Source organism: Vanessa atalanta, chromosome 11 (assembly GCF_905147765.1).
Source record: "Vanessa atalanta chromosome 11, ilVanAtal1.2, whole genome shotgun sequence".
NCBI lineage: Eukaryota > Metazoa > Arthropoda > Insecta > Lepidoptera > Nymphalidae > Vanessa > Vanessa atalanta.
Window position 1 is genome coordinate 6,730,654 of NC_061881.1, and position 14,314 is coordinate 6,744,967.

The window sequence follows — 14,314 nt, forward strand, 5'->3', positions numbered from 1 at the left end:
TGATAAAAATGTTGGTTGGTAATGACAACATTAGTCGGGATATGTTATTACCTGTTCTTGACTCTTTAAACCCTGTTATTACCCACATTATAAACTTTTCCTTTGAATCTAATACCTTTCCAACAGCTTGGAAGTTAGCACATGTGATTCCTTTACCCAAATTATCAAATCCCTCTTCATTTTCACAATTTCGTCCCATCTCTATTTTGCCTATCCTATCAAAAATCCTTGAAGACGTTGTACATAAGCAACTGTCAGAATTCCTAACACATAATCATCTCCTTAGTCCTTTTCAATCCGGTTTCCGTTCCGGTCACAGTACTTCCACCGCACTGCTTAAAGTCACTGAAGACATTCGCTTCGCTATGGACAAAAGAGAGTTTACTATTCTCATTTTGCTCGATTTTAACAATGCCTTTAATTCAGTCGACTTTGATGTATTGCTTGGTATCCTTCGCTCACTTAACTTTGCTCAGCCTGTGATTGATTGGTTCCAATCTTATCTTCGTGGTCGTCGGCAGATGGTAAAGTCTGATGAGGCTTCCTCGGACTGGGCTGATCTCTCTGCTGGCGTTCCGCAAGGCGGCGTACTTTCTCCTCTTCTGGTTTCAATCTTCATTAATGAAATTACCAAAGTTATTTCTTCTCACTACCATCTCTATGCAGACGATTTACAGCTTTATAGACACGCCACCTTATCAAATCTGTGTTCGACCATACATGATATCAATCATGATCTTGTTGAAATTAAGAACTGGGCTACATCCTTTGGGCTTCTTGTTAATCCCTTGAAGTCGAAGGCAATGATAATAGGTACCAGACAGTTATGTAGCAAAATTAATTGGGACATTGTACCATCAATTGTCTATGATGGAACTCAAATTGCATATAGCGACCAAGCTACTAATCTGGGGTTAGTCATAGATTGCAATTTATCATGGAGAGCTCAGGTTAACGAAGTCAGTAAACGTGTTCATTTCTCTCTGCATTCTCTAAAAGGTTTGCAGAATTTCCTTCCTTTTAAAACAAAAATATTACTTGCACAATCCCTTCTTCTTCCCATCCTGGACTACGCTGATATTTGCTATCTTGATGCGAATGAAGAGCTACTTGACAAACTAGATAGACTTCAAAATTTGTGCATTCGTTTCATTTACGGTCTGCGCAAATTTGATCACATTTCTCAATTTCGACGTCAGTTAAAGTGGCTTCCTATCCGACTTCGCCGGAGCTTGCACATATTATCGCTTCTTTTTAATATATTAAACCATGGTAGCCCTGATTACCTACATGAGCGTTTTCTGTTTTGTCCTGCTCGTGAAAGACCAGTACGCGCATGTGTGGCGTCGAAAACTCTTGAGGTACCATTTTTTAATACTACTTCCTATGGTAACTCGTTTTCCGTTGTTGCCGCTCGCCTATGGAACTCTCTTCCAGATAATATTTTCCATAATAATGTTACGATAAAATCGTTTAAAATCAGAGTTAAGCAACACTTTCTTGCCACTTAAGTTTAATTTATTTTATATGTATGTATATATATTTTTTTGTATCTATGTAAGTTGAATGTATATATATATTATAGATAATAGTATATATTAATGTATATATTTGTATTTAGTGTGTAATATATTCATTTATCGTTAAGTCTACTTGAATTCTATAATATAAAACTAATTGATATTGTACCTACACCATAAATATGTATTACAAATAATCTCCACTAAATTCAGGGTTTCTGGAAGAGATCTCTTGTTAGAGATAAGTTATCCCTTTGTACACATTTTTCATTTATATAATTTTCTGTATACTCTGTTGGTACATAAAATAAATAAAGAAAATAAAACTCAATAGAATATTCAAAAACATTAATATAATATAAATGTAAAGTAAATAATAAATAATAATAAAAACAAGATAAATAATAACACAGTATGTTTCAAATAACTTAAGCAAGTTGGCGGTCAATGCACTTTTCATAGCAATCTTTTCTTGGAAATAAACCGTTTTATGGAGCTCTGTCATCCTCAATTACATTTGGTAAGTAGTAAATAGACCGCAATAAAGTAATTTAAAAGTAGACACGTCTTTTGTCTGCATTTTTTTTCATTGATCCAATTTGCTGATTGTGACGTAGGTTAGACTTCGATGTCAAATATCATCAACGTAGTCCTCTAAGAACAACAAATTACTACTTTGCAGATTTGCAATCCTTCGTCTGAAATTGTTTTTATATTGACAAGTACGGATCAAAGGGTTGATTGTATGACATTCTATTTACTTGATAGTAGGGCTTCGTGCAAGCCAGTAAGTATTGACCTCTCATCATATATTCTACCACCAAGCAGCAATACTTAGTATTATTAAGTTTTTATTTGAAGGGTGGGTGAACCAGTGTAACTACAGGTACAAGGGATACACTTTTGGGCATGTAAAGATTCTTTTTCACGGTGCCAATGTATATGTGCTTTGGTGACCACTAACCATTAGGTGGCCGATTTCTCCATCTAATAAAAAATATATTTAGAATTGATAAAATATGATCATTAATTTTGGTATGTCTTTTATATATCAGCATCTATATAAACAAATTTACTGAAAGTGGGTCTTGAGACTTCTCTAGCTCGCTTGAACTGAGTTACATTACAAAGTTAATTGAGTCGTTTAAAGTATACTGTCTGCAAGCTAATTTTGTTAAGTATGCATATTATTTAATATAGTATTCGTAGTTATGAATAGATTTAAAATGAATTAGTATAGAAATCGAATAAACATATTAGTTTGAATTTGTTAATAACACCAATTTTTATTTTCTATCTCTCTTCTTCTTCTTTAGCTCTTAAAAGTATTTTTAAATTTTCATGTTACAGAACTGAATTTATTCAATTATTATTTATTTTATTATATATATTAAAGCTGAAGAATGGGCAAAAAATCCCAGTAGTTACTCTTTTCCAAAAATGACATAGAATAGTCAAATACGTAATATAATCTTCTACAGTATACATTTTCTAAGTGTGGTTCGGGTTGTGTGCAACAAAACTATAAGATCGATTAAACTATTAATCAACACAACGAAACGTTGGACAGTCTCTTAACACGTGTTGTCTGCACGACGGTTGATAAAGTAATCTATTGCTTTACACGCAATCTTCCTTTTTATCGACTTGCACGAACATCTAGTTAGACTCTGACAAAACACGCATACTTGCGAAACGCAATTCTAGATAGTACGACATTCCGTATTAATGATTATTATCTGCCTGTTTCGCCCTTGGCTTACTATAAGACACGCATACGCAAAAACCTCGGAATGAAAGATAAATGCAGGATACCTAGATAAATATTATTCGGAGCACTATAAAATAGTGACATTAAAGAAAACTAAGTCAAGCTTACAGAAAATTTGTGTAAATTTTTCCCTTAATTATTGTTATTTGATGGAAACAACTACCAGCGCCCATTGACATCTGCAACACCATCGCTTGCAGAAGCGACGAGGATTTGATAGAGATTGAATGAATAGTTTCTTAACAATAACGATCTCGCGGATGGAGTCTGCTGCAGCACGGAATTTGTAGCTATTTGGACATGTACAACCAATCGGTCGGTTTCGTCATTACCGCTATGGGATCTAAAGACAATATTCATGGATGGTTATCGCAGTCTACACGCAGCCAGATAATACATTCGTCCTGCACTTCAAGGCTGCCGAAGCGTCGAGAACAGATATCATCTCTGACATGAACGCACATCCCAGCTCGTGGTATAAAGGAATGTTCCAATTTGGATATGAGTCCCCTTATGAGGGTTGCCTTATAATACCGGCTCTAATTGCCCTGAACAGTGGCGAGCCCAAAATTGGACCCCCTTAGCATTCGGAGGGCAGTCTGGGCATCCTTGCTGAGGTGTTATGCGTCCTGAGCATGGTTGCCCAGAGAGGGATTCTCCACCACAATCGCTGATGGTACCCTTCTGGGTATGATACCTAATTCTGCACAACCATCATCTTTTATGGCGGAAAAGAAATCAAGCAACCGGGACTCTCACATTACGGACGAAACGCGGCAACTTAGATACCACTTTACGCCGAATATTAAGTTGGAGAGTGGTAGTTCTACATTCGACTCCAACCCGAAGGTACGCAGCATGGCAATACCATTGACAGTACGCAAGAAGGCTATGTTAGAGAACTCTGTAATAATAATTAATCAGAATACAGTGTAAATAATAACTAAAAAGACTAAGAATTCAATAGTGATAATTATACAAAAAGTTTAAAAGTATCAAGTCCGACACAAATTTGCGAAATGTATTATATAAAACGACAATAATATTGAAATTAATTATACAGATACAAGTTAATGCTACACTGATTTAGTCATTTGGTTTTAGTTTTTATTAAATTTGAATTGGTATCAGTTCAAATACTACGTTAGTAGAATTAAATTATGGTTGCGCCAATTACAGCCGTTTTTAAACCGCACAATGGCCGATCGCCAATACATGTGCTTATAAACACCGTTTTACTATTATGGGGATATTATTATTATAACCATATATACATATATTATAACGATATGCGTTCTGAAATAGTTTGTGAGTAATCCTTTTGCGGTAAATTATAATTTTTTTATTGTTGTTTTTGTATTTGATGATGTTTTATATAATTCTGCATATCCTAGTTTATATTGGTGCATACATTACTTACATTCCGAGTAAGGAGTTTTAAGGGATACTATATAAATACGGCTTTACCTCTTCGCTTTGAGGCAACACAAATGACCAAAAAACTAGAAATCTTGATTATTCATACAATTACATTATATTTATTCTAAATATATGTAAAATTAATTTTACTTATGGAAGGAAAAAAATATATTAAAATTGATTTTGTACAACCTTGTCCACGATTAGCTTATTTTTACTTTACATTAACAGTCCGTAAATATCCCACGGCTGGGCTAAGGCCTCCTCTCCCTTTGAGGAGAAGCTTTTGGAGCATATTCCACTACGCTGCTCCAATGCGGGTTGATGCAATACACATGTGGCAGAATTTCGTTGAAATAAGACACATGCAGGTTTCTTCACGATGTTTTCCTTCACCGCCGAGCACGACATGAATTATAAGCACAAATAAGCACATAAAAATTCAGTGGTGCTTGCCTAGGCTTGAACCCGAAAACATCGGTTAAGAAGATGAACCACTGGGCCATCTCGGCTCAATTAGCTTATAAGCAATAATGATTCTGATTATATATAATTCAGGCAAAATAGTAAGTCTTGAGTTATATTCCGCAGAATCAATGTTGTTCTAGAATTATCTATGTTTTCTCCTCATAAAAAATGAACTTGATTTTAAAATATATCTTGACTTCTTTAAAAGAAGTTTATTTTCCTTCTAAACCACATTTTCTCGAACATCAACCGATCTAATGCTACGCCCAATTACTCGATCGGTTTTAATTGCACTGCTGCCTGTGACGGCGCCCATTCTTTTAAAACACTATATATTTTTTGTTTCTAAACAAATACATGTCTTGAACACAGATTTTTTTGTCAATACTGAAAGAAGCTACGTTTAAATTGCGTTTTCGATTTTTAAATCCAATTCTAGTGAATATTTATGTTTGTTTTATTTAAAATTCAATTTCAAAGTTACCCTGAAAATCTAAATTATAATTGATATTATCTGTTTAAAGGTACTTAAACGTTTTTGATGCAAACTATTCACGAAAAAGGCACATTGGTGAGGAACGGAAGATTTTTTTACAACTTTCCGAAAGCGTTCTTTCATGAACGCCTCAGATTTCTATTATACACGTAATTGCTTTCCTTAATTACAGTTGCCTAATTGTCGGTATTCTGTCTGTCTCATTAATAATATTAAAATTATTCCTTCATCAAAGTAAAATTGTGATCAATCAATAATATGTATGTATTTGAAATAATATTTTTATTTATTTATAAATGTATAAATTATATAAAACAAAAGAGACTTAGCGAGCTGAAACTGACATACTGTAGGTACGTGTCGTATATTATTACTAGAATCGAACAATATATACATACATAATTTTCAAGGCGGTATGAATTCAAAATTCTTCGTAACGTTATCTACAACATCTTATTTTAAATACGTCGTCATAAAGTACTTCGAAAATAAACAAATTATAATTATTCGACGTACTTTAAAAGGATTTAAATACTACGTGGTTTAATATGTTAAAAAATTAAAAAAAATATGTTGAATATTTGTAAGAAAATTTACAATTAAACGCCGTAAACATTTTAAATACGATGAGCTAACATATTTATTATACTGTAAAATGAACATAGTTTGAATACCTTTTGAGGAGTGATCACGTTATTAATAATTTATAGTTCATACCAGTAGTTTAAAGATAACTTACATAGTCGAAATTCATTCAAGATACCGTCCCAGCATTGTGGTGTATAGAGAAACCGCTTCAGGGAACGTTGGTAAGTATTTGCTTGGTGGCAATTGTTCACAGTGAACTATGTGGATAAGGGCTAACCTAACATGTTTATCAATCGAAGATTATTATGAAGTTATAACACAAATCTTTTCAAAAAAATTATATAATCGTATTTATATTGTTACTTGAATTTGTTTTCTATATTTTAATAAGTGTATGTCGAAATTGTTTTTTTTTTTTTTATTAGTATTATTTTTAGATTTAATTACTTTGGGGATTTTTGTAGCGATTTCTAAGAGTCTAAACAGTAAAGTTAGTTTGGCTACATTAAAAACAGCAGTGTTATAATCATAAAGTAGGTATCATAAGCTTGTAGTAAATTATTAAATTAGTAGTTTTACTTGGTGGCAGGGCCCGCCTGGGTAGGTACCACCCACTCATCAGATATTCTACCAAACAACGATACTTAAAATTGTTGTGTTCCAATTTGAAGGGTAAGTGAAGTGTAACTACAGGAACAGGGCACATAACATCTTAGCTCCCGATTTTGGTGGCACATGTGATGTAAGGAATGGTTATTATTTCTTACAGAGTCAATGTCAATTACATAATAAAGTAAAAAAATCTCATATATATTTATAACAACCACATCAAACAGTTATATGAAGTTTAATTATGAGGAATGGCAACATGAATGGAATGAATGAATTTAATTTATTGTAAAGCGTGGTAGAATAAATATTTTAATAATGTAACAACGTCTATGAACAAGTGACATTCAAAGATTTACGTCATCTAAAGTTATTTTATTGATACCAATACATAAAGCTGAACTGTTTGTTTCTATAAATGCGCTTACGTCAGAATGTCAGTCCGATAGAATATCTTTTTACGTTATAAACACTCAGAACAGCTAGTGATATATAAACTTTTTATAAAAGTAACGATGAAATTTACTACAGCGAGTTGTAGAATGTTATTAAAGAAAGTTATTGAGATAGTAGATTTTGGCATCGTCGCAAACACGATTCTTGTTGAATTAAACCATAAGAAGGCCGTTTTCCACAGGTTTAAACGACAAATGGGCAATGGGCCAACGATTCTTTGATTTCTATTCGCTAGAAGTACACCAAGTTTAATTGTACCCACTCATTTTTAAATTGTGGTTTGCAATCTTTTAATATCGAGTTTCATTGTGAATACTCTTCGTTTTTAAAGGCTTCACTATTATTTTACTTCATCATCGTGTATCTAGCATACTTATGTGAGAAAATATAGGGTTTTTTTATAACCTTTTGGGCTAAGGCTTCTACTTTAGAAGATAATTTTTTGAGCTTCTTTTATCACGCTGCTCCAATGAAAGTCGGTATAAACACATGTGGCAGATTTTAATCACATGAACTTCACGACGTTTATACTTGGGCTATCTCGGTTCACCTTTTCCTAATTTTTGAAACGTAAATTTTACATGTAATTAGGATTACAAAATAAGTGAACAATGAAGAGACGTGTAAACTGGTCTCTTCAAGGACTGCCCAATACCAACAAACTCCTCGTTCAAGTCAGTGACAAAGCGTGTTTTTTTAACTATAATTATTATTTTTTTTTACTTTTTTTTGCGGTCTCAATACTTCAACGACTTTTATACACGACGACATTGACTATTGTCAGTTATCCTCTTAGCACAATCTTAATACTAATTGCCTCGTCAGTCTGAGTGCTAGCAATAAGACTATAGAAGCCAGGACGGGTTGAACGTTACCAGTAATACACTCTCGTACCTTGAAAAGCACGTGAAGCCATTGGTCCTCTTAATCTGTCGAGTTGCGTTGTATTCCGGTTTGAACAGAATTTAAACGTATAGGTATTAATTACGAGACGAAGTATATTAAATTGAACATTTTTTTTTTTTGTTTGTGAACATATATTGCTTACAAGAGTATTAGCGTTAAAATGAGTAAGGGAAAATAAACATGTTCTTAAAACATATATAAGAGGAAAATAACCGACTTGGCAAACAGCTCGGTTCATTCTACACTGAGCCATTTATTAGCTGTCATAAATTGCTTCAGTGGGTTTACTCAGTTTCAATTAACGGACAGACTACTGAGGCGATGTGGACGCGAATGCAATTTCTTTACGTATATCGATGTATCGGTATTATTACATTTTTAAAATTATGTATGATATAACTAAAGTTGTTAATCTTTATATTAAATTAGAACGATAAAGTTATTACTAAGTTATGCTGGTATATTATGGCAAAAATAATGCACGTGCGTATATTACTTAGGCTGAGCGCAGATTGTTTTTTGCTATTAATTCATTACAAACATGGCAAAGTAAAAAATGAAAACTATCTTATATAAAATAAATTTTAAAACAGAACAGTCACATGCTATGAATTTACGCTTCTTTATTGAACTAAGAACTTTTGATTGACTTTGAAAATATATACTTATAGTAAATGCTTATTTCAAATTGCCAAATGGTGTAGAAATCAATGATAAAAAAATTACCACCATCGTTCACGACGCTAGATTGTCTGGTCGGTGATTGACAAACGATCATAACCTCATCCTAACACAATATTATAGCGCAAACATGAACATACTAAAATTACATATATCTTTTAATAATATGACAAAATGCGCTTAACAGTATATTGTGACTTATAGTTCGGAAGGTAGCGTTTCAATATTGGTAATGATTTACTAATTTTTTTTTGTGCAATTTATTATTTCATTCCTAAATATTATGTGTGCAAAGTCTATGAAAATAAGTGTTAGATTTTTTGTTACAATTTGTAAATTACTGATAAGCAGATCCACCACTACAAACACACTTTCATTTGAACTTATAACCCGAAATAAAGTACTTGACATTATAATCAAACAGAAACAAATAAATTTGTAGTTTTCAACGCTGCCTCCTGGGCTTTTCTATTACACACTGTAAAATTGACTGGCTGTCTAAGGCTCAGACAAGGCCAATAATTGAAGAACAGGCGATTCTTTGCTTGTGTTCTTGTAATTTTATTATTAATATTTTTATATTTATTTATTTTTTATTTTAATATATATTTAGTTAGTAACAGGATACAGATCAAATATTCTAATGCCAAACAGCAATAACTAAGTATTGTTGTGAACCGGTTTGAAGGGTTCGTGAGCTAGTATAACTAAAGGCATGAGGGATATAAGAACTCAGTTCCCAAGGTTGGCGGCGAGTTAGTGATGTACATAAGTAATGGGTAATATTTCTCACAATGCCAATATCTATGGCTGATGGTGACGACTAACCATCAGATACTACTACTACCCATTCGCACTTTTACAAAACTATTTTATATACAAATAAAGCAACTATTATAAACCTAATATTATAAAAGCGTTTTCTAGTTTGGACGTTCTTCTACCAGGAACTAGTTTTCCAGTACATCACTTCTTGATATTTCACGGTAGTGTTCTGCGGTTATTTTTAGCATCTTAAAATCATTTAGGACTAAAATAAAGAACGGTGTACGTTGTCGTTTCATTAAATTAACTAAATACATTTTTTTTTTTTTTTTTTTTTTTTCTCGCTGGAAAAACGCTTTACGCGCTTCCCCCACGTGATGGTAAGTGGGGGGGTGTGTGGGACTCCCCGGAGCCCTGGACGCGGAGTGCGCCCAGGTACGCCGGGTTTACCCACTAAAAAACCAGCGGTACCCTCTCCGCCTTTCGGCGAGCGCCACGGGATCGCTTACGCATGCTACCGTGACGCCCTGACGGTCGGCCTCCAATACCTAGAAGGGGTTCTCAGGGTACTGAGACCCTCCTAGTCCCTGCGACGCCTATTGAGGCGGGGGGAGAAGGTGCGCGTAGCGCTTCTTCCTCCTCCCTGGTCGTCTTCGGCGGAGCGGGTCTGCAGCGGCATCCTCTTCCCGCTCCCGCTCTGCGGCTTCCTTCTGCGACATCACGTTTTCGCAGAAGGACCGCATCGCCGACCAGCACGTCTCGCTACTGAGCATTTCGTTGACGATGCTCGGCAGCGAGAGGTCTCCGCCCATAGTCGCCGCCAGGGTGTGCCTCTGGGGCCCCCACGCAGCACACTCACTCAGGGTGTGGTGCGACGTGTCGACTGGCGCACCACACTCGTGGCAGGAGGGTGACACCTCCCGCCGCGCTATTCCGTGCAGGTACTTACCAAAGCACCCGTGCCCGGTAAGTACCTGTGTCATCCTGAAGGTGAGTGTGCCCTTCTTTCTCACGACCCAGCGACTCAAGTGGGGACGGATCGCCTCCACTGTCGCCAGGCCCGCCGTGGGTGACCCCAGATCCTCCTGCCATCGGACGATCAGGGCTTTCTGGGCTAGAGCCCTGATCCGCCCGACCTCCGCCGACCCTGGACAGTCGCCGCGGTTCCTCGATTCGACCCGGAACCGGTACACCTCCGCGAGCACCTCCGCCTGGAGCTCCCAGGGAGGATCGCCCGCGAGAAGTGTCGCCGCAGTCCATGACACCGTACGGTACCCTCTGATGCCTCTCACCGCTATGACCCTCTGCGGCTTCCGCAGCAGGGCCCGATTGTGAGCGGTGAGGGCGTCAACCCAGATCGGAGCACCGTACAGCGCCATCGACCTCACTACGCCGGAATAAAGACGCCGGCATAGCGATCCCGGTCCTCCCACATTCGGAAGGAGGCGGCCGAGAGCGGCGGCGGCGTTGATGAGCCTCGGGCCGAGATGGACAAAATGCTGCCCGAAGCTCCATCGACCGTCCAGGATGAGGCCCAGATACTTCATCTGGGCCTGCACCTTGATCACCGTCCCCCGGACGGTGATACTCGCCCCTCGTGGGGGTCCTTTCCGTGGACCGTGGAATAGAAGGGCCTCCGTTTTATTTATGGAGACCCTCAAGCCCAGCATTCCCATACGGTCCACGGTGAGAGCCGTTCCGACCTCGGCGAGGCGAGCTGCCTCCCGAAAGTCCCGCCCAGTCGCCGTGACGAGGGTGTCATCAGCGTAACACAACACCCCCATCCCGGGAAGGACGGGAGCTCGCAGGAGCCAGTCGAAACCGACATTCCACAAAATTGGGCCGAGAACCGACCCCTGTGGAACGCCGCAACCTACCCGACGCCGGACCAACCGCCCATTGACCCCCGCCCAGAGGACCTCCCTGTCCTGGAGGTACGCCTCCAGTAGCCTCCTGAGATAGGTCGGCACCCCATGGTATCGGAGTGCCTCCCGTATCGTCTCGAAAGGGAGACTGTTGAAGGCGTTCGCCACGTCGAGTGACACCGCCAGGATGACTTGCCCCCGGGCTACCGCTTCTGTCGTCCGAGTCTTCAGGGCGTTCAGAGCGTCGACCGTCGACCGGCCCGCCCTGAACCCGTACTGAGCCTCTGAGAGACCCGGACCGACCTCCTCGAGGTGCTGAACGAGACGGGCTGCGAGGATCTTCTCGAAAAGTTTTCCCGTCTCGTTCAGCAACACAATTGGCCTGTACGCCGAAGGCGAATCCATCGGCCGACCTTCCTTCGGCAACAGGACCAATTTCCCTTCTTTCCAAGGCTTCGGAAACTGCCCGCTGCACAGGCACTCGTCGAACAGCTCCCGAAGCCTTGCACCCAGGAATTCCAGGGCGTCGCACAGAACACGCCCTGGAACCCCGTCCGGACCCGGCGCCGTGTTCCTGGCCCTCAAGCGGCCGAGGGCCATCTCCATCTCCCGCTCCGTGGTCAGTGGTGGAGCCACTGCGTCTTCGATCACGGAGCGGGCCATCTGTGGAGGGACATGCTCGCCTGGATGGGGGAAGAGTTCCCCGACCAGGCGTAGGAGGAGTTCCGGCGGCATCGTCTCAGTGACGGGGGCGCCTTGGTTGCGGAACTTCCCGCGCACACCGCGATACGGGCGCCCCCACGGGTCTCGATTGAGACCCGCCAGAAGCTCCTCCCTGGCCTTCTCCTTGGCCTTGCTTATCGCCAGCTGCAGATCTTTTTTCAGCTGGCGATAAGCATCCAGCATCTGTCTCTCCAGATCCGTGTCGAGGCCGTTGCGCCTTCGACAGCGGACGTAGGCCCTCCGCGCCCGGCAGCAAGTCGCCCGAAGGTCGGCGATTTCGGGTGACCACCAATAGACGTGCCGACGCGTAACCCTGCGCCGGGTCCGAGGCATGGCCGCATCGCAGACTTCCTTGAGCGAACTGCGCATGCGGCCCGCCAGCTCCTCTGCGTTAGCGCCCTCCGTCCTCCCTGCGGAACCCCACCGCTGCACGATCGCGGCCTCCTTGACCAGTTCTCGATCGACCTGGCCGAGAGACCACCTCGGCAGCTTGGTCGGCACCCTCTGGGGTTCCGCCGGCCTGCGAGAGGTGGAGATCTCAAATCGGATGTAGCGGTGATCCGATAGAGTCTCCACCTCCTCCTCCACTCTCCAATCGACCACTCTGCGTGCTACGACAGGGGTGGCGAACGAAACGTCCACCACGGAACCCCCCTGTTGGCGCACGCAGGTGTGAACCTGCCCCTTGTTGAGAAGGGACAGGTCGGAGAGCAGTGCCCACACCTGGACGGCCCTTCCTCGCGGATTTGTGGCAGGGTTGCCCCAGGCACGCGACTTTGCGTTTAGGTCACCAAGAACCACTGTCGGTTTAGGCGACTGCCTGGCCACCGCAGATCTGACGAAGCCGAGATAGATCTCGAACTCAGCCAGGCTGCGGTTCGGGGAGAAGTACGTTCCAACGACCACGTACTCCCCCCACCCCACCACTACGTAACCCGAGCCCCTTTCAACGAGTGAGATAGAGGGACCCGTTCCGCTTTTCGCGAGGACCGCCACGGTACCATCCGAGTCCCCTACCCAATGAGGTAGGGGCGGGACATAATAGGGCTCGCAGGCCACCGCCAGATCGATCCCCCACTCCGCCATGGACTGCAGTAGTAGGTCCTGAGCCCCGGCGCAATGGTTGATATTAGCCTGAAGGAAGCTGAATTGTGCGCTCATGTTGACATTGCAGCTTCCTCCTCTGCTGGGCGCTGTCCGACGTTGGTGGTGGACTGGGTGCCTAAGGCCACCTTACCTTTCGTGTTTGGGGGATTACATTCCTTTGACCCCATCATGTGTCCGGAAGGCTTGCCAGCGTCTGTGCACACCGCACAGCACAGCTTCCCGGTGCATTCAGCCGATTTGTGACCATCAGCGCCGCACCGGAAGCAAAGGCTCCCTCGATCCGCACTAAATGGGCATAGCATCCTGGTATGGCCAAGGCCCATGCATTTGTAGCAACGCAGAGGGCGCTGCTCCAGCACGTAAACCCTGGCCGAGCTCCACCCAACCAAGAGCCGACCGGCGTCAGATAGTTTCTTCGCCGCAACTATTGGGCATGTCACGCGGACCATACCCATGTAACTGTGCGCACGTGCAATTTCTCCACACCTTATCACTTCAGTGGGACAGTTACCCTCGCGAGCGACTGCCGCGATGATCTTATCTTTGGTGACGGAGTCGTCTAGCCCCGTCAACTTTATGTCCACTTTCCGTATGGGATGGACGACGTTGGCCACCCCATCCAACACTGTGCGGAGTTTGTCGGCTAGTTTTTCTACTTGGCTCGACTGTGCTCTCGGCAGCTCCAGCACTCTGGCCCCCGTCGCCGAGCGTCGGACTTTCAACCCGCCATTGATCCCGAGTTCCTGCAATTTTATGCCTTGCTCAGCGCGTTCCAAGACCTGGGCATATGTGACACCTTTCTGCTCCGCTTCCGGCTGCAGCGTAACCACCACTGCAGCTGTACGAGGAGCAGTCAGCTTTGGCTTAACCGCTTGAGGTGCCTTAAACACCGTGGTCTTTGTTCCAGCTGGACCAACTGGAGGGGAAGCCTGTTTCCCCT

The 14,314-nt window shown here is 41.6% G+C and overlaps 1 protein-coding gene across 1 annotated transcript; it reads right to left on the reverse strand.

Moving 5' to 3' along the window:
- Nucleotides 1–462: 462 nt before the first annotated feature.
- Nucleotides 463–13,428, reverse strand: LOC125067528. The gene is made up of 2 exons (XM_047676187.1): nucleotides 13,043–13,428; nucleotides 463–613 (listed from the first exon to the last, which is right to left on the reverse strand). The coding sequence occupies exons 1-2, from the start codon at nucleotides 13,426–13,428 to the stop codon at nucleotides 463–465; spliced, it is 537 nt and encodes a 178-aa protein (XP_047532143.1).
- Between the last annotated feature and the right edge of the window lie 886 nt (nucleotides 13,429–14,314).

Bases quoted from the DNA above. Each gene is read 5' to 3' on its own strand.
- LOC125067528 (XM_047676187.1), bottom strand. From the start codon at position 13,428: ATGAGCGCACAATTCAGCTTCCTTCAGGCTAATATCAACCATTGCGCC. The intron at 614-13,042 runs GTCGCGTGCCTG...TCATTAATGAAG, and splicing joins CTTGGTGACCTAAACGCAAA to ATTGAAACCAGAAGAGGAGA.